We start from the raw sequence: 24,634 nt of genomic DNA, 5'->3' as shown, positions 1-24,634 counted from the left end.
GATGTTTGTTGTTTAAAAGGGCCTAACAGCTAGGTCATCGGCCCCTAATGGTACGAGATGCAATGAGATGACAATTAAAACTTCAAAATATATCCACTGACTAGAATGTAAAATGGAGGGTGATGAAAAAGAATAGTGAAACAAAAACAATCAGTAGATCCAATTCAGAATGTCTTAATTACTGGGACGATACATATTATATAAAGGGGTCCAAAATCCAGGTCACCAGCCCCTCATAATGGTACTTAATTACTGGTAAAGCAGAACCATGGTGTTCCTTCTATTGTGGTACTAAGCACAGGTAACTTAGGCTCATGGTGGTACTAATCACAGGAAATGTAGACCCCTGGTATGTCACACACAATGGCACCACTCACAGATAACACAAACTTATGGTGTTTCACACATAAGGGTATTACTCACAAGCAACACAGACCCACGGTGTACCACACATTATGGCAACACCCACAGGCAACATAAACCCTTGCTGTTCCTCAAATAATGGTACTGCTACTCTCAGGCAACACAGACCCATAGTTTTACTCACATAGTGATACTAATCATGGGCGCCAGTCAAAACCGTGCTGTTTCTCACTTAGTGGCACTAATCACAGGCAACATGGACCCATGGTGTTTCTCATAAAGTGGTACTACTCATAGGTAACACAGATCCATTCTGAACACAGTTGAACCGATCGGTGGAATACACATGATGACCATTACCACAAACAGCGCTCAGACTCATAGTGTTTCGCGCATAATGGTACTGCTCCCATGTAGCGTAGAAACATGGTTTTTCTCGCAAGGTGTTACTAGTCGCAAGTAACGTCGACCCATGGTATTCCGCATACAATGGTACTAATCACGAGTGTTCGCATGGTTCTAATGTCATCATCCCTTGGTCGCCCCTTTTAGTCGCCTCTTATGACATGCAGAGGATACCGTGGGTGTTTTCTTCATTTGCGTCCCCCATGCGCAGGAGGTATGTGGCAGTTAGATGGGAGGGTTTGAGTGTGGCAAATGCCAGGTGAACAATACATGCCAGGGTGTACAATGCCCACAGTGAAATCTGGCAGAGGTGGGGTGTTTTTTCATGGTAGGGGACTTGGTCCTCTCCCAATACTACAGAACACATTAAAGGTGGAAGGATACAAGGACATTCCAGCTTTGTGTTGCCTGCTCTAAAAGACCAGTTCGGAGATGATCACTGTGTATTTTGGCATGATCATGCTCCCTTCCATAAAGTGGGGTATGTTCATGGGTGGTTTGTGGACAATAAGGTTCTGAAAATGGACTGGCCAGCCCAGAGCCCCGAGGTCACTACTGTGGAATACTCCTCAAATGAACTAGAAAGGCAACTTCACTTCAGACGCCAACAACCAACATCACTAAATAACGCTGCAGAAAGAATGGTCTGCCATTCCCCATGAGACACTCCAATATCTGCAAGACGGTTCTCCTCCCCTCCAAAGTTTGAGCTGTATTAAAGGCCAACGTAGGAGGGTTCACCCTGTATTGTTGTTCACTGCTGGGCAGCATATCCAAGAAACACTCACAGGAGAGTTTCCAGTGGGTGTTCCAACACTTTTTATCAGATAGTGTAGACTGGCCCAGGGGCTGCCTGGCTGAGGCAGTAAAGGCGGGGTCAGTTCGCCCGGAAGAACATGGGTTCGAATCCCCGTCAGGAAGTCGTACAATTTAAGAAAGGAGATTTCCACTTCTGGAGGTGCACATGGCCCTGAGGTTCACTCAGCCTATAACAAAAATGAGAACCAGGTTGATTCCTGGAGGCAAAGGCGGCCGGGAGTAGAGCTAACCACTCTACCCCATCAAGTGCCGAGGTTACGGATAGTGGGAGCCTTTACCTTCCACCCCTCCAAGGGCCTTCGTGGCCTAAACGGAGATGACTTTGACTTTGTAGACTGGCCCTCATGGAGAGGTGGCCACTAAAATGTCAGTTGGAAAGGAATTTAAGAAGTTTCATTACAAGTAGGAAAATTTTAGAATATTTCACTAAAATCTGTATTTCTTTACCACACCTGAGGATGATATCAGAAGCTACAGACAGAAATGTGTCTGCTTTTGTAGGGCAATATCCCTGAGAGTAGCACAGGTTCAATACTTTCTCGACAGTCTCTCCCAGAAGATGAACATTATGGTCGATGACGTACTGCACCAGACGGTCCACTGCCTCGGGTAGTAAGCAGCCACTTGACAGGAGATTCAGTGTTGCATCACGCACTGATCTTGAAGACATAGGACCTTCAAAGTTTCTGTACCTAGAAAGAATACATTTTAAATGCACTTCTTAACTGCCACAATAATCACACAAAAATTCCATCATTCATCATCTTCATTACTGAAAATCCACAGCCTGTTTCCAGTCATTCGACCGGGTCAGGGATGGAATGAATGAAGCCCCCATTTAGCAGCGAGGATAGGAATTGTGCCGGCTGCCGAAGCCTATCGCACTCCTCTGGGGCAATGATTAATGAATGGCAGATGTAATGAAATGATATTGACTGTGTTGCTGGAATGAAATATGACAGGGAAATCCGGAGTACCCGGAGAAAAACCTCTCCCGCCCTCCGCTTTGTCTAGCACAAATCTCACATGGAGTGACCGGGATTTGAACCACGGAACCCAGCGGTGAGAGGCCGGCGGGCTGCCACTTGAGCCACGGAGGCTCTCATCTTCAATATTATTGACATCAAATAATTTTATGACATAATAATAACAACAACAACAATAATCACCCCAATTACTAAAATTGGTACTGATTCTCTCCCACTAGAAGTAACAGAAATTTCAATAAATATTAAAAGTATATTATCTTCCAAACAACAGTTACTGAGTAAACTATGTTGGGAAAACTGCTCATTATCAATGATGAAAAAGTTAAAAATGCAAGGGGCCCTGCAACTTTTTCTAATCTGCTGATTCCTATGATACTAAAGAGCCATTTCTAAGACTTAAAAAATAAATTTTTGACACAGTAACTTATTTCCCAGATGTTTTCAGAAGGTTGTTTATATCAGAAAGTTAATAGGTGATTTCCTCTTGGACATGTGTTGAGATCATGACCCAAAGGTGAACTGCTAATTAACAAAAGCGAAGTAGTTTGTAGACATGATACTGTATAGGCTTTTGGGCTTATGCCGTGTCAAGAAAATAAGGTGAAATTCTTTATGTTTCGCAGAGGACTGTGCTCTGCGTCCTTAGAAGAAATTTCGACTGTCCACGAGAAAGGCTTCTTAAACAATGACTCTTTAAAATTTAGACGTTATAATAGAAGTGGAAAACAGTGGCAACAGAGAAGTAGTTTATCTTAAGCTTTAAGATCTTTGGGTGTATCCAAAAAGAAGTACACTGTGAGTCTTGGATCTTTCAGAAGAGCTGATACTGTTGCAGTTAACCGGTGGAAGAGGAAAGCAGTTGTACGTGACCCAAACACATACCTTGAAAAAAATCAAGATCAAGCCAATGAAGTGAACTATGAGGAAAAAAAATTCCATCTACGACCCTTGTCTGCTGTATCTGTCTTGACTGCTTTGGTATACCACTACGCAACTGGAGTATAGCAGGAGTACTATTCAGAAGCAGAAGAACAGTGCCTAAGCTAACGTGGAAGTGCTTAAAAAGTTTAGGGATATCTTCAAATTAATTTAATGATATATTAAGGACTCGTTAGTGATACTTCACCACCATTTGTATTTCTCTGGATAATAACCTATTATTTAAATTTATTAAATAAAAATTACATTGTTTCAGGACCCTTGTGGCCACTTACAATAGGGAACATGCATGATCCGGGGTTTTAATTAAAAATATGCTAATCTGATTCAAAATTTCATGCAGAATTCAAAAATGTGATCAGAATGTACAAATAATAACTCCAAACGTGATAAAAATCTACGAAAATGTCACGTCACGCAAGCACGCGATCTCATTGGTCTGACGTCATCGTACAGGTTGACTGAATTAGCAGACGAAGTAATACATAGTGTGCTATGAGAAGCAGGATACACCTCGCGTATTTCTACTTTACGTTAGTGTCTAGTATGGTTAAATTCGAGGTCTATACATTGGATAATAATCTGAGTGGTATATTTTAGACTTAAAATGAATCCTGCACAGACAGTGAGGCAGAAAACTTATAAATGGTGTAGAGTTCCGATGTGCAATAGCACATCGCATACCATACCAAACAAATTGTTTATAAATGTTCCAAAGACGCTAAAACTAGGGAGAAATGGATTTTGGCGAGCCGAAGAAATGCTGGTGATATATCGGAAAAGTCTACAGTTTATTTTTTTTGAAGATTTTAACGTAAGATGAATTTGTTTGAATTTTGAAATCACTTTTCCATGTCAGCTGTTCTAGTGGTAAAACTTTAAATTTTAATGTATGATGCTTTATTTAAATGCTTCAATTACATCTTGGAATATGAAAGTAAAAAACAGTGCATTAAATAATGCTGATTATTAAAGTATTCTCCAAACCTATGTTTTGGGTGATCCATGTCAAGATAATAAATCAAAGGGGTTATGAACCATTTTGACAGCTCTAATTCTACCAATATATCTTGGCATGGGACAGTTATGTATGTCTTTATTGAGGAGCTTAATTGGTAAAGAAATTTAGGCTATATCTAAATACTCTATAATGTAACAAAGAATAGGCGTGTACATCATGAAAGGAAACAACGTGAATTTAACAAATGTATAACTTTACACAAAACCAATGCTTGTCTGTTGGGGTCTTATAAGTTAACAATGCTCAATTATAATAATTATCATAATATTAATGAAATAAATAACATAATTGCACACAGGTGAAAATAGTGATGTAGGTGTTTAAAATATTATCCAACTTAGCCTAAGTTTTAGGTTATACAAGCCAAGTCAATAAACCGAAGGGTAAAAATACCGCGCGAGTTGGCCGTGCGGTTAGGAGCGCGCATCTGTGAGCTCGCATCCGGGAGATAGTGGGTTTTGAACCCCACTGCCGGCAGCCCTGAAGATGGTTTTCCGTGGTTTCCCTTTTTCACACCAGGCAAGTGCTGAGGCTGTACCTAAGGCCACGGCCGCTTTGTTCCCATTCCTAGGCCTTTCCTGTCCCATCGTCGCCATAAGACACAGCACATAAGTCACAGCACCCAAAGACATTCCTGTATTGAGCGACTAAAATGTCACCGGGACACTTTTCTTTCCTGATATGCTCAGCTTGTTAAAAGCCAAATGTAATTACTGTTATTGGCTTCACGCCCCGCTAACTACTTCTACGATTTTCGGAGACGCCGATGTGCAGGAATTTAGTCCTGCAGGAGTTCTTTTACGTGCCAGTAAATCTACCGACACGAGGCTGACGTATTTGAGCACCTTCAACTACCACCGGACTGAACCAGGATCGAACCTGCCAAGTTGGGGTCAGAAGGCCAGCACCTCAACAGTCTGAACCACTCAGCCCGACTTGTGAAAACTAGATGAAGTCATATTTATCTTTATCATATTTAACTTTTTCCCTCCACAAAGATATTTAATTCTCTTTCATGGGCCCTGGAAGTGGGTAGGCCAGTTGTCCCAACCATAAATATATATTTTTTTGGGGATGATAGATTATAGCCCTATAGTACTATGATCTTTCTTTCCTTCTTTCTTTCTTTCTTTCTTTCTTTCTTTCTTAATCAGTGTATCCTTCAGGGTTGGTTTTCTCTCGGACTCAGCGAGGGATTTCACGTCTACCACTTCAAGGGCAGTGTCCTGGAACGTGAGACTTTGAGTATGGGATGAAACTGGTGAGGAGGGCTATTACCTCGCCCAGGCGGCCTCACCTGTTATGCTCAACAGGGGCCTTGTTGGAGGATGGGAGGATCGGAAGGGATAGACAAGGAAGAGGGAAGGAAACGGCCGTGGCCTTAGGTGCCTGGAGGAGAAGTAGGAAAATACGAAAAACCACTTCGAGGATGGCTGAGGTGGGATTCGAAACCCTTCTACTCAGTTGACCTCCCGAGGCTGAGTAGACCCCGTTCCAGTCCTCGTACTATTTGTTTTCATCTTTCATGGCAGAGCTGCGAATCGAAACCGGGCCTCCGGGAGTGGCACACATTAACCACTACACCACAGAAGCGGACTAGTACTATAATGCTACCTATATGTTTATGTTAGTGCTGAAATCCGATTTCTTACTTTACTAATGCTGAAAGCCCGAAAATGTAATGTTCTTCTTTAATAGGGGAATCAGTCTAGAAGGAAATGTTGAAAGTGATGTGATATCTATCAAGGTTCGTTGTTATCCTAATACTATGGGTTACAGTACATTGCACGTATATAAAAGACGCCACTTACAAACTTGCTTGTTATCCGCGAATTTCTGCGGCCACAAAAGTCACATTTTTCAAGAATGATGACATCTACACATGGTAGATTGTCTGACTGTGCTGTTTCGAACCTTTCTTCTGTCATTTCGAAGTTATTCGCGATCGTGAATAATAAACAATCGGCTTTTAGCAACGGCTGATGCACAACGGCTGTTAGAGCTCCATGCGGTACTGGATCGTGACGTCACAGCGCGCCGCTTACGTCAGAGGCCGTTTCACTCGCCTTGCGGAAAGGCACTATTAAATATTTTTTTTAATGGTAGAAAACAAGGCAACATACCACAATGTAATACGTTAACGTACTATTTCATTGGTGTACTTTTCAAAAAAAATATTTTTGAAAATGATGCATGTTCCCAATTATGTAAGCCAATGTCTCTGAGAATATCATTATTTATATATACATATCTATATATACATATTCCATACTGTTTCCCTATTCCCAAGAAAATTCTTTCCAATTTATCTTATAGGCCGTTGTTCGGCTCACAGACAACAGAGCTATCTTCTTTCAAGGAAGGTACTTTACTGAATTATAGCACTGGTGGTGATTGTTGTTTTAAGAGGAAGTACAACCTGGCAGCCATCCTCTCTTAACAAACTGAATGAAAAAAAAAAAGACATATTCAATGAATGAATGAATGAATTAATTAATTAATTAATTATAGAAAAAATTACACAAAAATGGTTTTAAAAAACCAAAATGGACATGAACACATGAAAACGGAAAGCAAGTTCCCCGAGTAAAGAACACTTGAAATTTATACGTACAGTACTTTATTAGTCAGCTCCTGCACATAAAGCGAATGACGAGATCAGCAGTATTCTGTCAACAGTAAGTATGAGTTTGAGTGTTTGCTTGCTGGCTGAGGTTTCATCTTAGGCCAGAAAGATCAACGCACTAGGGGCCATGGTCAGATCAGCATGAACAGTTGTCTTCTTAATTGCTCTCAGCTTATTGGGAATTTGGACAGCCACTCTGATTTCCAGTATGTCAAGATGGTTCGCTGTAGCTGAGAACAAACATCCCTAACAGATATGTCATAGATTTAGCTGCTGGAAGTACTGCTTCTATTGCAGCTTGATCTGCCAGTTGCTACAGAAATATATTTCTTAACATGTTCACAAAGGTGTTGTTCTCAGAGGCTATGCACAGTGGTATATTGATTCATTTACAATTTCCTTTATGTCACACCAACACAGATAGATCTTATGGCAATGGTGCGCTAGGAGTGGGAAAGAAGTGGCCATGGCCTTAATTAAGGTACAGCCTCAGCATTTGCCTGGTGTAAAAATGGGAAACCACGGAAAACCAACTTCAGGGCTGCTGACAGTGGCCTAACAGCTAGGTCATTTGGCCCCTAATGGTAAGAGGTGAACAAAACGGAAACTAAAACTTCAAAATTTATCCAATGACTAGAATCTAAAACGAATAATGATGAAAAAATGATAGTGAAATAAAAACAATCAGTGGATCCAGTTCATAAAGCCTGAATTACTGGGATGATGCATTATTATCTAAAGGGGTCCAAAATCCAGGTCGCCGGCCCGTCATAATGGTGCTAATCACTGGGAGGTAGAACCATGGTGTTCCTCCTATAGTGGTACTAATCACAGGAAATGTAGACCTATCGTATGTCGTACACAGTGGCATCACTCACAGGTAACACAAACCCATGGTGTTTCGTATATAAGGATACTATTCACAAGCAACACAGACCCATGGTTTTCCGCACATAGTGGGACTAATCACGGGCACCGGTATTCCCATGGTGTCCTTCACAAAGTGGAACTAATCAAAGGCAACGTATACTCATGGTGTTGCTCACATAGTGCTACTAATCACAGCCAATGTAGACACACGGTGTATGACATATTATGGTAACAACGACAGGCAATACAAACCCATGGTATTCGTCACATAATGGAACTACTCTCAGGTAACGCACACCCAGGGTTTTTGCACATAGTGGTACTTACCACGGGCGCCAGGCAAACCCATGGTTTTTCTCACATGGTGGTACTAATCACAGGCAACGAACACCCATAGTGTTTCTCGTAAAGTGGTACTACTCATAGGTAGCAGAGATCTATTCTGAACTTAGGGGAACCAACACATTCCAGCACAGCATTACGGCACATGAACATTAGTTCACGCAGCCAAATGCCTGCTCCTGCACTTCGGTGGTATACACACGATCGTAGACCCTACTAACCACAGAACTGTGGTGTTCCTCACATGGTGGTACTAACAACAAGTAACGTCGACCCATGGTGTCCCTCACGTAATGGTATTAAGCACAAGTAGTTTCATGGTTCTAATGTTATCATCCCTTGGTTGCCCTCGCCTCTTACAACAGGCAGGTGTGATACCATGGGTGTATTCTTCGTCAGCGTCCCCCACCCACAGGGGGTGACAGTGGGGATTGAACCCACTATCTCCTAAATGCAAGCTGATAGCTACGTGACCCGAACCGGCAGCCCCTTGCTCGGCTATACGGTTTCATATATCTCTGTCTTCTTAGAAGGGAACTGATTTTTTGTGATACAGTTCCAGAAGGGGTCAGCATAAATAAGGAATGTACAAGGATGAGAAATCACTCCCAAAACCATCAATAATGAACAAAAACTTACAGAGTGTAAAAATTGCCGCAGTCTTACCAACTGTGTTAATGCTATGGTACTCAAATGGCATCTGGCTTTTAGTGACGGAAGTGTCCGAGGAACTGTTTGGCTCGCCAGGTGCAGGTCTTTTGATTTGACTCCCGTAGGCGACCTGCGCGTTTGATGATGAAGACGACACGTACACCCAGTCCCCGTGCCAGCGAAATTAACCAATGACGGTCAAAATTCCCAACCCCACCAGGAATCGAACCCGGGACCCGTGACCAAAGCCCAGCACACTAACCATTTAGCTATGGAGCCAGACTACTATGGTACTGACCAGATGAATTAATGTTCCTAAAGAGAGAGAACTGGACAGTCTTTCGAGATAGCCTTGAGAAAAGGAGGCAGATAATGCTTGCACCAGTGGTTCACGCCTGGGCTGTTGTTTTCCACCTCTGGTTATTATCACTTCCCTTTATCCTATTCCAGCTGGGTTGGAGCATTTATGGTACTTCTCCATCTCCCTCTCTTTCTTTTTTTCTAATTCTGTTTCATTCCAGGCTCCTTCTCCTTATACTGGTCTTGATAAAGTCTATCCATCCTGTTCTCTTTCCTTCAAATTTAGCCTCCATCATCTGTTCCGATATCCTTCCTTCCTACAAGTAATAAATTTAATCTTGATCTGTGGTGGAGTTATTATATATAACAAATTCCAACTTGTACGTTTGGGAAGTTCCACTTTTCCACCATTTTAAAATCCTACAATTTTTCTTATATTAAAATAATATGAATTTATTTTAAAATTAAGCAGTACATGTTTCGTTTTTCATGATCAGCCGTGATCTTGAATGACAGTTAAAATATGCACAAAAACACAAGTTACATAAGCAAAACACAACATTAAAAACAACTTGTCCTTGACCAGACAAAGGGTCTAAATGTCTAAAGAGTCCCAGATTCTGTTTACATCTTTATTTACAACTTTCCACTGACCATAGTTACTTTTCAAAAACTCCCCCATGCCTGTTTTATCAGCCATATTGTACTGCCTAACAGTCGTAATTTTAATACCTTCCTTTCTTTCACATTTATTTTTAACCACGACAAAAACAGCTTTGTGATCACTAATACCATCTATTACTTTGGTTTTTCTATAGAGCTCATCTGGTTTTACCAGCACCACATCCAAAATATTTTTCCCTCTAGTTGGTTCCACCACTTTCTGAATCAGCTGCCCTTCCCATATTAACTTATTTGCCATTTGTTGTTCATGCTTCCTGTCGTTCACATTACCTTCCCAATTGACATTTGGTAAATTGAGATCACCTGCTACTATCATGTTCCTTTCCATATACTGCAGTTTCCCACATAGCTCATTATCTTATCAAATAATTCTGAATCAGTGTCAGTGCTACCCTTTCCCAGTCCGTACACTCCAAAGACATCAAGTTGCCTATTATCTTTAGAGATGAGCCTTACACCTAGAATTTCATGTTTGTCATCTTTAACTTTTTCGTAGTTTACAAATTCTTTATTTCACCAGAATAAATACTCCCTCTCCTACCATTCCTATCCTATCTCTACGGTACACACTCCAGTACTTATTCAATTATTAATTGTTTATTAATCAACCACCTATTCAATACATATTTTATGTATGTATGCATCCATTTGGATCTAGAAATCTCATTCCCAGTTTCCCATATACCCACTTCATAGTCTCATATTTTATGTATGTATGTATGTATGTATGTATGTATGTATGTATGTATGTATGTATGTATGTATGTATGTATGTACGTATGTATGTATGTATTGAATAGGTGGTTGATTAATAAACAATTAATAATTTAATAAGTATAGTGAATTTCAATACGGTTTTACAATGATACTAATTACTTGCAACAACACACTCCAGTTCTGTGAGAATATTTCTACATCCATTATATCATTTCTCAGCCATGATTCAACTCCTATTACAATATCTGGTAAGTATATATCTACTAAATTACTTGATTCTATGCCTTTCTTTACAATACTTCTACAGTTGAGCACTAGCATTTTTAAGTCATCCCTACTTAACTTTCAGATCTCTGTACCCTTATCACTGCTCGCTAGGACACCCTGTTTCCCTGAATGTACCTCCCTATAACCCTTCTAAAGAAATTTCCTAACTTGCATGTACCACTGCGGTTTAAGTGAAGGCCACCTGAGCGCAGATCCCTATCTCCTACCCACCCATTACGATCTAGAAATCTCATTCCCAGTTTCCCACATACCCCCTCCATAGTCTCTTTTAAATCCCCGATCACCTTCCAGTCAGTATACCTCCTACGCAGTATTCCACTGATAACAATCTCCACTTCCTTAAAATTCACCCGTGCTGCATTTACCAGACCCCACACATCCCCAACTATGTTGGTACTTATTCCTGCTTGTCTTACGCTGTTAGTACCGACGTGAAACACTACCACCTTATCCTTTCCCTCCTCCTCCTCTTCTACTTTCCTCAACATCTGCCTCAACCTAGTTCCTGGATAACACTCTACCCTGGTTCCCTTTCCTCCACACACTTTCCCCACATGTCCGACAATGGAATCACCCATGACCAGAACCTCAACCCTACCACCTCATTTGAACCCCTCCCCCCCTGGTCAGCCCTATCTTTCCTGACAGCTGCAGAAGCTACTTCCTCCTCCTTTTTTTCCCTCCCACGACCTTGTTCCACCTGTATTTTCCAATCCACTACTCAACATTTCCTTTCCTACCTTTTCCCTTCCTCCTACTTCCACACTTCTGAACAACAGTTCCCTGTTCCTCATCTTCCCTCGGTTTTTCTACCTGCAGTGACTTGTACCGATTTCTCACAGACACTTGTCCTGAATTCTGATCCTGAATAGACCCCTTAGCGTGCAATCTCCTTCCCCTTAAAACATTACACCACTTGTCTTCTACAATTCCCCCTTTTCCTTCCCATCCCTCTTTTACAACTACTGTATACTGTACATTTTTTGAGGGAGGCCTACTTTCCTTCCTGTCCTCTGAGAGAATCCTAATTATCTCCCTCAAGTCTGGCTCCATGGCTAAATGGTTAGTGCACTGGCCTTTAGTCACAGGGGTCCTGGGTTCGATTCCCGGCAGGGTCGGGAATTTCAACCATCATTGGTTAATTTCGCTGGCACAGGGGCTGGGTGTATGTGTTGTCTTCATCATAATTTCATCCTCATCACGACGCGCAGATTGCCTACGGGCATCAAATCGAAAGACCTGCACCTAAAGATAAAAATTTCATTGTTCCGTATTGAAAAGTATTACAGTTAAATTGAAATAATAAATATGGTAGTTCAACCTATTCAATACTAGTAAATAAGAGATGTAGAGATTACATTCTTATTTCATTAAAAGTGGAAATGGTACCGGTTTCGACCGCAGTCTGGGTCATCATCAGCCGATTATAACTCGAAAAACAATGCATAAGTAAGAAAGAGGTTAAAGTTACATTTGCGTGAACTAAGCAAATACTTGTTCATTAATATATCCTTCAATCTCCGTCAGCGTATGAAACTACTGCACTTGACGTTGTAAACACCGCACCGATCTTCTGGAGCTTGCAAGTTACTTCGGTTGAGCTGCTCGTCTTCGGCTTCATATTTTGGATCATTTTGTGACATTGTGCCTGACTGTGTATGCATTTTGGCTCATTTCTCTGCTTTTCGTGAACATTTTGAGATAGTGCCAAACACTGCATGTGCCGTGATGATGATCGGAAGTTTACACATAACTTTTTTCAAGTGACTTACTTTCCACTTCGTCTGAATTTTACAGTGCATACCCCCATCATTTTTATATCACCTCTTCAACTGATATTGTGTGGACTTGACCTTTAACCTCTTTCTTACTTATGCATTGTTTTTCGAGTTATAATCGGCTGATGATGACCCAGACTGGGGTCGAAACCGGTACCATTTCCACATTTAATTAAATAAGAATGTAATCTCTACATCTCTTATTTACTAGTATTGAATAGGTTGAACTACCATATTTATTATTTCAATTTAACTGTAGACCTGCACCTAGCGAGCCGAACCTGTCCTCGGACACTCCCGGCACTAAAAGCCATACGTCATTTCATTTCATTTCATCTCCCTCAAACTCTCCAACTCCTCCCTCATACTCCTTAATGCCTGGCCACACCCACAGTTCCTACACTTGCACTCCTTATACAATTTTTTAAGGAATAATGAAAAGAAAAGGAAAAATAAAATAACTTATTCTGTGAAAATAAAAATCAAAGGAAAGAAATTTTGTCTAGGATAGCTCACAAAGATCACATGACAATAAGGTAATTAATATAGGCTACTACTACAATACAATACTAATTTGTACAAAATCTATTTCCCTACAACACCCTAACAGAATGAAAATCACTGTTACTGAAAATCGAAAGTAATACACAAGAACTACACACTTCTAAACTGCAGTTAATTCTACCCTAATTACTTTTTTTTTTTGCTATTTGTTTTACGTCGCACCGACACAGATATGTTTTATGGCGACGATGGGATAGGAAAGGCCTAGGAAGTGGCCGTGGCCTTAATTAAGGTACAGCCCCGGCATTTGTCTGGTGTGAAAATGGGAAACCATGGAAAACCATCTTCAGGGCTGCCGACAGTGGGGCTCGAACCCACTATCTCCTGATTACTGGATACTGGCCCTAATTACTACAACAGAATTCTAGCAAGAGAGATACTACAGATACCACAGATACTATAGGTACTACAGATACTATACTACACAACTATTTCACAGTAATAAAATAAACACACTAATTTCTAATAAGATACTAAAATACACTACAAAATTTTAAATTACGTTCAGATACTATAATAAACTAAAATAATTTTAAACTACGTTCAGACGTATCCTAATTACAACAGGTTATTACTAAGTACAAAAAGAAATGGAAATTACAATTCAAGTTTGAAATTCGCAAGACTATTCAAAATAATAGAATAATCACTCTAATTTCTAATAAGTTACTACATTACACTGCAATAACTTTTAAACTACGTTCAGACGTATCCTAATTACTATATGTTATTACTAAGCAGAAATAGAAATGAAAATTGCAATTAGGCCTAAAGTTTGAAATTTGTAAGAACTACTCAAGGATTACCAACAAAGTTAAATGCGTAACAGATTATACTACTTTATCTTACTATGCTCTAACAGAAATGAAACCTGCCGTTTTGTTAAATGCTAAAGTATTGAAAGGATTACCGCACATAAAGATACACACGAATATAACAGAATTAGAGCATAGATGTTGATTCCCATAGGGAATCTGAAATATTTGTCCCGAATGAGTAATTTTAAATGTCCAATAACGGACCATTTATATGGTATTAGAATTAGAGTAGGCGAAGCTTTATCTGTCCCTGTAATAATTAAGAGGGGAATTTCTCAAGGCAGTATTATTGGACCTTTATGTTTTCTTATGTATATCAATGATATGTGTAAAGAAGTCGAATCAGAGATAAGGCTTTTTGCAGATGATGTTATTCTGTACAGAGTAATAAATAAGTTACAAGATTGTGAGCAACTGCAAAATGACCCCAATGTTGTGAGATGGACAGTAGGCAATGGTAAGATGATAAATGGGGTTAAAAGTCAAGTTGTGAGTTTCACAAATAGGAAGAATCCTCTCAGTTTTAATTACTGCGTTGATGGGGTGAAAGCTCCTTTTGGGGATCATTGTAAGTACCTAGGTGTTAATATAAGGAAAGATCTTCACTGGGGTAATCACATAAATATCAGTGTAAACAAAGGGTACAGATCTCTGCACATGGTTATGAGGGTACTTAGGGGTTGTAGTAAGGATGTAAAGGAGAGGGATATAAGTCTCTGGTAAGACACCACCTAGGGTATGGTTCCAGCGTATGGGACTCCTCACCAGAATTACTTGATACAGAATTGGAAAAAATCCAAAGAAAAGCAGCTCGATTTGTTGCGGGTGATTTCCAACAAAAGAGCAGCGTTACAAAAATGTTGCAAAGTTTGGGCTGGGAAGACTTGGGAGAAAGTAGACGAGCTGCTCGACTGAGTGGTATGTCCAATAACAGACCATTTATATTGGTATTATAAATTTACTCATTTGGGACAAATATTTCAGGTTTCATATGGGAATCAACATCTTTATCATAGGTGGTATGTTCTGAGCTGTCAGTGGAGAGATGGCATGGAATGACATCAGTAAACAAATAAGTTTGAGTGGTGTCTTTAAAAGTAGGAAAGTTCACAATCTATATATATGAGTTTTGTCTGTACATTGCTCAGAATTTGAAAAGAATGGTATTTCTGTATCAATCATGTCCACAGTAACAAGAAAATGCAGTTTTTACTTTTCCATAATTTCTGTCTGTCTGTCTATCTGTCTGTAATAAGAAGATGTACAATTATAGGGAAGGATCCACCTTTCAATACTCCGTAGTAAAAAGTAGTTACAACCTGTTTATTGGGACCGGTTTCAACACATTTCAAGTGTCATCATCAGCCAATTAGCGAAGATCTTAAAACAACTAATATATTGAACACAGGCAAAATATTAACATTGTATCATATTGTGTTTTGAACATTAACTGAATTGCTACAATATGATACAATGTTAATATTTTGCCTGTGTTCAATATATTAGTTGTTTTAAGATCTTCGCTAATTGGCTGATGATGACACTTGAAATGTGTTGAAACCGGTCCCAATAAACAGGTTGTAACTACTTTTTACTATGGAGTATTGAAAGGTGGATCCTTCCCTATAATATTGTACATCTTCTTATTTCTCTATTCAATACGGAACAATCATGAAGTTTTTAACTTTAAATTATCTGTCTGTATGTATGTACACGCATCACGAGAAAACGGCTGAGGAGAATTTATTAAAAGTCGGTATGTAGAGTCAGGGGGTGAGCCGCTACAATCTAGGCTATAAATTATTTTATTCACGCTGAGTGAAATGGTAGTTTAGGGGAAGGCCTAAAATTCAATTCTCAAATATTTATATTATTAGTAGTCATATCGATAATACTACACAACTAAAGTTATGTAGAATTAAATTTCCGATCATTTACGTCTTATGCATTTTTACCGTACCGGTATGATAAGAGAGATATTAATGAATTTGGATTTTTGATGCTAAGTCCATATCAACACCAAGCCCCGACAAAATGGGTAAACAGATTTTAATGAAAAGCGGTATATAGAGTCGGGGAATAAGAAACTACAGTTTAAGCTATAAACAATGTTATTCACCCTGGGTGAAATGGTAGTTTAGGGGAAAGCACCTAAAATTTAATTTTTAAATATCTATGTTCTTGGTCCTATAATAATTTCGTGTGGTTATTTCTAGCTGAGTGCAGCCCTTGTAAGGCAGACCCTCCGACGAGGGTGGGCGGCATCTGCCATGTGTAGGTAACTGCGTGTTATTGTGGTGGAGGACAGTGTTATGTGTGGTGTGTGAGTTGCAGGGATGTTGGGGACAGAACAAACACCCAGCCCACGGGCCACTGGAATTAACCAATGAAGGTTAAAATCCCCGACCCGGTCGGGAATCGAACCCGGGACCCTCTGAACCGAAGGCCAGTATGCTGACCATTCAGCCAACGAGTCGGACAAGTAAATTCGTGTCCTCATCCCGAGGTGGTGCAGCTCTTTTCAGGCACACCCCCATTGGAAGTGAGCTGCATGTACCATTTCAACCACATACCAGCCCTCCTGCCAGTATTAAATTTCTGGCAGTACTGGGAATCGAACCCAGGCCTCCGAGGACGGCAGCTAATAACACTAACCGTTACGCTACGAAGGCGGACCTTGGTCCTATGGAAAAGTACTACATAACAAAAGTTATAGAGAATATAATTTCCGATCATTTATGTTTTATTCAGTTTTACTGTACCGACTATGATAAGAGTGGTATTTCAGAACCAGAAGACAATTCATAATGTGACAGCCTACAATATCGAAAGTGCGTAACATAGATCAACAATAACATTACACTGACCGTTGTTTGTTGTAATGTTCTTTGTCTCTTATGCTGACATTCAACTCCGATAGATGGGATTACTGCTGCGTACCGAGTATAACAGCCTAACTGAATATTGGCGGGAAATAGCTGAAGAGTTAGATAACTTTCTTCTTTAGCATGCCAATCCTCTGGTTCATACATTTTCTGATACTGCTGGTACGTAACACACTGGTTCATCATAGTATGCCAGCTATTCGATACCTACTCTGATGCGCTGTTTTGAATGAGCAGTGTGCACACTTAAGTCAGAGGCTCAGTTAGGAGTAGTAGTATGAACTGGTCTGGAATCACAGTTTAGCCCTATTCCAAATTATAGTACCAGAATTCACTAAATAACTCAAAATTCAATCTTGAAAAGAGCCGTTTCTTAGGAAAAGCTTCTTCCTCTTCACTTTCATTAAATCCACATTAATTTTATTCCAAATTAGCAGCGAAGATGTGGTTTCTTCTCTGGCTTGGAGGAAAAATTGCCTCCACGTCAGATAGTTCTTTCCCCTGCCAGTGTAGTGAATTGAGATTTTCTGACTCATCGGGTACTCCCAGGAAGCCGATAAGTAAACGGGCATAGTTTTTGCCCTGGGACTATCCACTATTTGAACCCCCCCCCCCTCCCGCCGAAAAAAGGACGAAGATTGTTCATGGATCACAGATGTATAGCGTCTTGGTCAGTCCAGCTCTGTAGCATTGGACTGTTAGTTCGGCAGCATAGTACTGTTCGTTAAAAGTGAAAAAATGTGTGGTTTTTCATTTGATCGAATATTTCATATGGAGGCGTTGCTTTTAATCGCGCCATTCCTACCGACGTCATTGTAATGATCCATGTTCATTTCAGTTGGGAAAACCACTAAGAGAGTCTTTCTGAGAATCTATAAAGGCAGGCGGAGAGTGATTGTGACTGACGGTAGGCAATGTGGCCTACCATTACAATGAAAATGCCCTAACCCAGTTTTGATATGAGAAAAGACGTTGGTGACTTGCCCGTCGTGCTTCTAGGGCAACGTTAAGAGCTATGCAACTTAATACAATCTTGCTCACAACGTTTACACTACCTAACCTAGAATTCTGTATAAAATTCTGAATTCCGTAGCGAAGCACGGGTACATCAGCTAGTATGAAGATAAAGCTGGAATTCAAGAGGACAAATTGGGGCAAATATTTGTTTATAGGAAGGGGAGTTAGGGCTTGGAATAACTACCAAGGGAGATGTTCAATAAATTTCCAATTTCTTTGCAATCATTTAAGAAAAGGCTAGGAAAACAACAGATAGGTAATCTGCCACCTGGATGACTGCCCTAAATGCAGATCAGTAGTGACTGATTGATTTATTTATTGATTGATTGACTGACTGACTGAAGCGGGTGTACAAGGGTAAAGGAGTAATATTCTAATATTATCATTTAGACTTTCACGGCCCGTGTAACTATTCATGAGGTAAACTTTTGGGCTTATGCCGTGTAATTAATTATAAAAACACACTCAACGCGTTTCGAAAGGAACCTTGCCTTTCTTCATCAGGAGACACCGAGAAATGAAACGACACATAACAGGTTGCTAGGGGAAAGCAACAAGGAACTTGCAATGGTGCCCTAAGATGTAAACGGGACGTCATTTTAGCCCCTGATAGAGACAACGAATGGCAACAGTAAAGCATTACTCTCTAATGGTTCTGATAATAGGTAGCCATGATTCACTGAGGTTGTAGCCTGTATCGCGGTTGAAATTATCTGGGTGTTTACGTATTTCAACCGACTCCCTGATAATTCTTGGGTGATATTGCTTTATACGGGCAAGAACATCCACTTCTTGGAACAAAACATCATGACCAGGTGTTAAGGCATGATCAGCAACAGCTGATTTATCAGGTTGGTTGAGTCTGATACATCTGGTATGTTCTTTGATGCGAGTACATACCGTTCTTGAAGTTTGCCCAATATAAACTTTGCCATAAGTACAGGGAACTCTGTAGATACCAGGTTGTTGCAATTTAGGCAAACTATCCTTAGTTGGTTGCAGGAGTTGCCTAATCTTAATTGATGTTCCAAAAACAGTTCGTACATGGTACCTACGTAAGATTTTAGCAATACGATCTGTCATGTTATGTAGGTAAGGTAGGTAAGCAGTTCCTTTAACATCTTTTTCCTTAACAGACGTCCGATTATGTGTCGATTTAAGAACCATTGAGATCAAAGCTCTGCTGTAACCGTTGCTCTCAAAGGTGGTTCTCAAGTTGTTAATTTCCTCTTGTAGAGCTGACACTTCACAAATCCTCCTGGCCCTGGTAGTCAGAGTTTTAAGGATACCATGTTTCTGGGCAGGGTGATGGTGAGAATCTGCGTGGAGATATCTATTGGTGTGTGTAGGTTTACGATAAATGCTGTGTCCTAAGGATCCATCCTCTTTCTTGGTGACGAGAACATCTAAAAATGGTATTTTGCCGTCAGATTCCATTTCCATGGTGAAACAAATGGAAGGGTGCTGGCGATTAAGGTGATCCAGAAAGTGACTAAGATTGTCTTCACCTTCCGTCCATATGACGAACGTATCATCCACATAACGCCACCAGATCTTCGGTTTGCAAGGTGCCAACGACAAAGCTTCCTCTCTGAAGTTTTCCATGAAGAAATTAGCCACAACAGGAGAGAGAGGACTTCCCATGGCCACGCCATCTGTCTGTTCATAATATTTTCCATTCCATAGAAAGTAGGAGGTCATGCAATGGTAGAAAAGCCTTGCGATCTCTTCAGTTAAAATATCATTAATGAGAGACATAACACCATCAACAGGTACTTTCGTAAACAAAGACACCACGTCGAGACTCACCAAGATATCGCCTGGCTGAAGTGATATAGTTTTTAACTTCTCAATGAAATGTGTGGAATCCTTAATATAGGAAGGGGTGTTACCCAGGTGTGGTTGAAGTAGACTACCTAAATATTTAGAAAGGGCATATGTCGGGGAACCAATCGTACTAACAATAGGCCTAAGAGGAACACCTCATGAAGAGTAATATTCTTTTCGAACTGGAAGAAAGGAAATGCTTGGATCAGTAATAAGAGAGGTATGTCATGTGGACAATGGACAGAAGCAATTAAAATGAAATGTAATAACCCCATTTCGTTCTCTCCCTGGAAGGAGCCTTAATACATCCCGTTGCATAAGATGAGACGAGTTCAAAACCTTACCTCATGTATAAGAATTCTGGAGTATGGGAGAGGTGACGGGAATCAATTAACGCAATATAGTTCGCACAATGATTGCTGGAAGTCTCCGTAAACAACGCCACTTGGAGGTCTATGAAGAAGTAGGATGTCTTTCCACAAATGGATCCACAAGACGAGCTGATAATGTTGTAATCGATCAGGCAAAAGGCTGATTGATGTTGATTGACCCCACTACAAGATTCGAGAAAAATGAACAGCAACCTCGATTAGTGTGTGAAGAATTAAAAAAAGACCATATATGCAGCAAGCACTGAGAATCTTGGAAAGAAATATGAGATTAAAAAATGGGAAGTCATTGGGCTTTTTGAGTAGTGCTACAGGGACAATTCCCAAGAACACCATCAGCCAGACCATAGCGGACTCTCTGCTAAAAAAAAAGTTCATTGGCGATTATTAGACACCCTGACCTGAAATACTATGTATTGGATTTTTTTCCTCAATAAAATCCAAAACTGAAAATCTGCCTGATGGTTGACAATTTTAATTTTGAGTTCTAACTCAAACCCCGCTTACACCCATTTAACAGATAAAAGAAATATTGTTCATTATGAACTGATTACGAGGCCAACCATTTCGATTCCCTACTAGGGGTGGATTATCTAATAATAATGATAATAATGATAATAATAATAATAATAATAATAATAATAATAATAATAATAATAATAATAATAATAATAATAATAATACTGGGACCCCAAAGAACAGAGGATAGATCATACAGAAAGAAAGGAAACCAAGAATTATATCTCAAGATGGAAGAGATCTCAGATACCATCCGGAAGAAGAGAGCCATGTTCTTCAGACATATGTACAGAATGAACCCAGGAAGACTGACCAATCAGATAATAAGATTTTTTGAGATCAGGAAAACTACAGTCCGCTGGTACCAGGAGGTGAAGAGGAACCTGGAAGAAATGGGAATACAAGGAACGAAAATCAGCAAAAAGGATGCTTACAAGTCTAGAATCAAGACCATGAAGGTTTCAAGTAAAAGTTAGATCCCGTACCCAAGTGTCATGGACAGAAGAAAGGAGGAGATTGCAGAGTGAAAGGATGAAGGAGAACTGGACGAGGATTGAAGTCCAGAAACAGATGAATTAACATGGTCCATATTCAGCCAAAATAAAATAATAATAATAATAATAATAATAATAATAATAATAATAATAATAATAATAATAATAATAATAATAATAATAATGTTATTTGCTTTACATCCCACTAACTACTTTTAAGATATTTGGAGATGCCGAGGTGCCAGAATTTAGTCCTGCAGGAGTTCTTTTACATGCCAGTAAATCTACCGACACAAGGCTGACATATTTGAGCACCTTCAAACACCGTCAGACTGAGCCACGATCGAACCTGCCAAGTTGGGGTGTGAATTATCTCTCTTCCTTATTCTGTCACCTCCTGTTAAAACCTACTGTAATTCCAGTAGTTATATGAAAACTATATTACAAAGCATAAAAAATACACTGTTGAAAGGATGTATACCAACCACAACAATAAAGAAAAATTCTACTTACACCAGAGAGGAGAAAATGCAATATTGAACTCTGTTGCAAATGTTAAAAATACCTAAGAAGTCAACCTTACCTCTTGATTAATTCATAAGAAAATTCTGATTCTTGAGCTCCATTTCGATTTATATATGATCGCATCAACAAATTAACAGAAGAAAGAGTACAATGTTTATTCTTCAAATGGCGTCTTAAACAGTCATTCAGTAAACCATCCAACCTAACAAACTGGCCCATCATGAACTCAGAGGCACTCTTCCTATAGCGCAGCTGCATCGCCACCTGAAAACCCCGTGATATACTGAGGCAGTCGAGTTCACTGAGTTGAGGGGACATTTCTATTAATTTATCAACCACAAGTTTTAAAATGGCTTCACCCGCTTTGTCTTGTCCGATGCTTCCGTATGCAATGAGGAAGGAGGCAGCACGTGAGAACTTGGAAGGTATTACACCACACATTCCACTCCGAATCTCTTCTAACAGCCACTGAATGACTTTCTTCTCAAACTCGTAGTGGCGGTACGTTCCACCAAGATTGTTGTTGAAGTGCATATACCTGTTAAGAGAACAAGAAATCCACAGATTAAAACAAAGAAATCTACAAACGTAGTAATTACGTTGAAAGGAAAAGCTGTAATTACGTTCTCTCTTACATGAGAATAAACGAGGGTTGGAGAAAAAGTCATTGCAACTGTTTTTAACACATTTTTAGCTTCTATTATGAAAATAACTTTAACCCCCTTTTTTCAATGAAGATGGCTCAAATGAGTCGAAACATGTTTGACTTTTATTACCCCATCTAATGATGGAATTATGTTATGTATTGAATAGGAGGACACATTAAATTTTCCTTTGTAAAGTAAGATGGAAGTAACCCATGTTGAACAGTGCGCATACATCAAAATAGCCATTCTCCAGGGAAGAAATGCAAGAGGATGTCTCAGTGAATTGGTGAAAGCCCTTGGGAATAAAGTCTTCCAATACTGTACAGTAGCAATGGTGGTAGGAAAGTTTCAGCAAGGACGTGTGGCAACCGGTGATCAGCAACGCTCGGGATGACCTGTCAGCATGCAGACCGACGTGGCATGTGCTTTCATCGAGCAGCTCCTAGAGGAAGACAGACAGAAAGATGCACCATTCACAGGATATTGCAGAGAAAGGTGCATTCCACTCTGTATCTCTTCTAACAGACATTGAATGACTACGCAAAGTCGCATCGTGGTGGGTACCACATGCAACAAACTTTGTTCAAGTTGCAAGTCATTGTTAATAATTTATTTTAAAAATGTCCTTGCATATAAAAATGTTGTTAATTTGTTTTCCCAATCTAATAATGTAATTTTTGTATTCTGATATACAGTATTATTGTAGTTTATTCTAGCTGATGATGTCCCTTAGGGGATGAAACATGTATGAGATGTAATAAATTATATATGTACTGAATAGGCAGACCACTTAAATACACTAGTGTTCAAAAGTTAAGCATAATCACTAAACGATGCCATTCCTGTCAGGCAGATTGCTGAACAAACGGAAGCTGAATCACACACTGTATGTCACACAACTTGTCCAAAAAACAGTGTCAGAAAGGTCTTGATAGCTAAGGTACACCTTTGACAACAACTAATGAAACCTGGCAATGTCTTCCACAACAAAATATGCTGTTAATAGGGTGTATGGTTACCTCTAATGGCCACACATGCCTCGCAGCGACGTGGCATGCTGTCTATCAGATGGTCCAAGAGCTCTTGTGGCAGTCGATTCCATTCCTCCGAAAGGGCAATGCGAAGGTCTTGGAGGGTCTTTGGTGGAGGGTGATAGGATGCAAGTCGCCTCCCCAATGCATCCCAGGCATGTTCTATAGGATTCAGATCCGCAGACCTCGCTGGCCAGTCCATGCGATGAATGTCTTCCCCAGCCAGAAATTCATCCACCAGAGCAGCGCGGTGCGGTCGGGCATTATCATCCATTAAGAGGAAGTCTGGACCAACCGCACCTCTGAAGAGTCGAACATATGGTCTCAGTACCTCATCCCTGTATCTCCGAGCGTTAACAGCGTTCCTCGGACCACCCATGTAGATGTGCAGGTCCCTACGGCCATTCAACATGATGCCGCCCCACACTATGAAGCCACCACCACCATACTGGTCTCGTTCCACGATGTTCCTGTGGTTGCAGAGATGCCAACTTTCAAAAAAGGTAATTCGTAATGCAGCCGTTAGGGCACGGGGGGGGGTCGTAGATTTTTTCTTTTTTTTTTTTCGTGATCTTACTAAATTACATATCATTTAAAGCTTGTAGTTACTGTTTGGTAAACGTACACTGGTAACATCCTTTTTCTTTTCATATCATGTGCATCCTCTGCACTAACCGAGCACTTAACAGGTCGGAGTTCATATTAGCACGAAATTCAGTCTTGTTCATTTTCATCATGCGCATCCGAAACATCGCGGCTCCACACACTACAAAACACGTGTGAATGAGATTTTGAGGAACGCATTAAACTGGGTCATTCTTCCGAGTATACCTCCCAAAATTTTCAACTATATTTATTACTAGCGTCACTAGTCACGGTAACGTAATCAGCACAAGAAATCCCTTCATTATTTCAAACCTTTCGCATTTCGTAACACACGATTAGCATATATCCTAGAAGAGCAATATATGTAAATTTGGCAACTAAAATCGCAATAAATACTTCAACAGTCACGCACACAGTATTCACCATTAAACGGAGTTTGTCACCACTTTACCGCCAAAACAAAGACAAAAGAACTCTCATACTTGCATGGAAGTCTGATCATGTGACGAACAAGGACAAC

The 24,634-nt window shown here is 40.1% G+C and overlaps 1 protein-coding gene across 3 annotated transcripts in view; it reads right to left on the bottom strand.

Annotated features, from left to right (window-relative positions):
- Window positions 1–24,634, bottom strand: part of LOC136866558 (FAST kinase domain-containing protein 1, mitochondrial) — a 147,255-nt gene that overhangs the window by 67,678 nt on the left and 54,943 nt on the right. For all 3 annotated transcript variants that reach the window (XM_067143637.2, XM_067143639.2, XM_067143638.2), the window contains exons 4-5: window positions 21,889–22,368; window positions 2,040–2,279 (exon numbers count right to left, since the gene is read on the bottom strand). In XM_067143637.2, coding sequence (XP_066999738.2) covers window positions 2,040–2,279; window positions 21,889–22,368 — 720 coding nt within the window. The remainder of the gene's footprint in view (window positions 1–2,039; window positions 2,280–21,888; window positions 22,369–24,634) is intronic.

The sequence above is a fragment of the Anabrus simplex genome, chromosome 3 (assembly GCF_040414725.1).
Source record: "Anabrus simplex isolate iqAnaSimp1 chromosome 3, ASM4041472v1, whole genome shotgun sequence".
Classification (NCBI taxonomy): domain Eukaryota; kingdom Metazoa; phylum Arthropoda; class Insecta; order Orthoptera; family Tettigoniidae; genus Anabrus; species Anabrus simplex.
The sequence above is the reverse complement of the archived record's forward strand: the minus strand, read 5'-3'. Positions and strand labels throughout refer to the sequence as shown.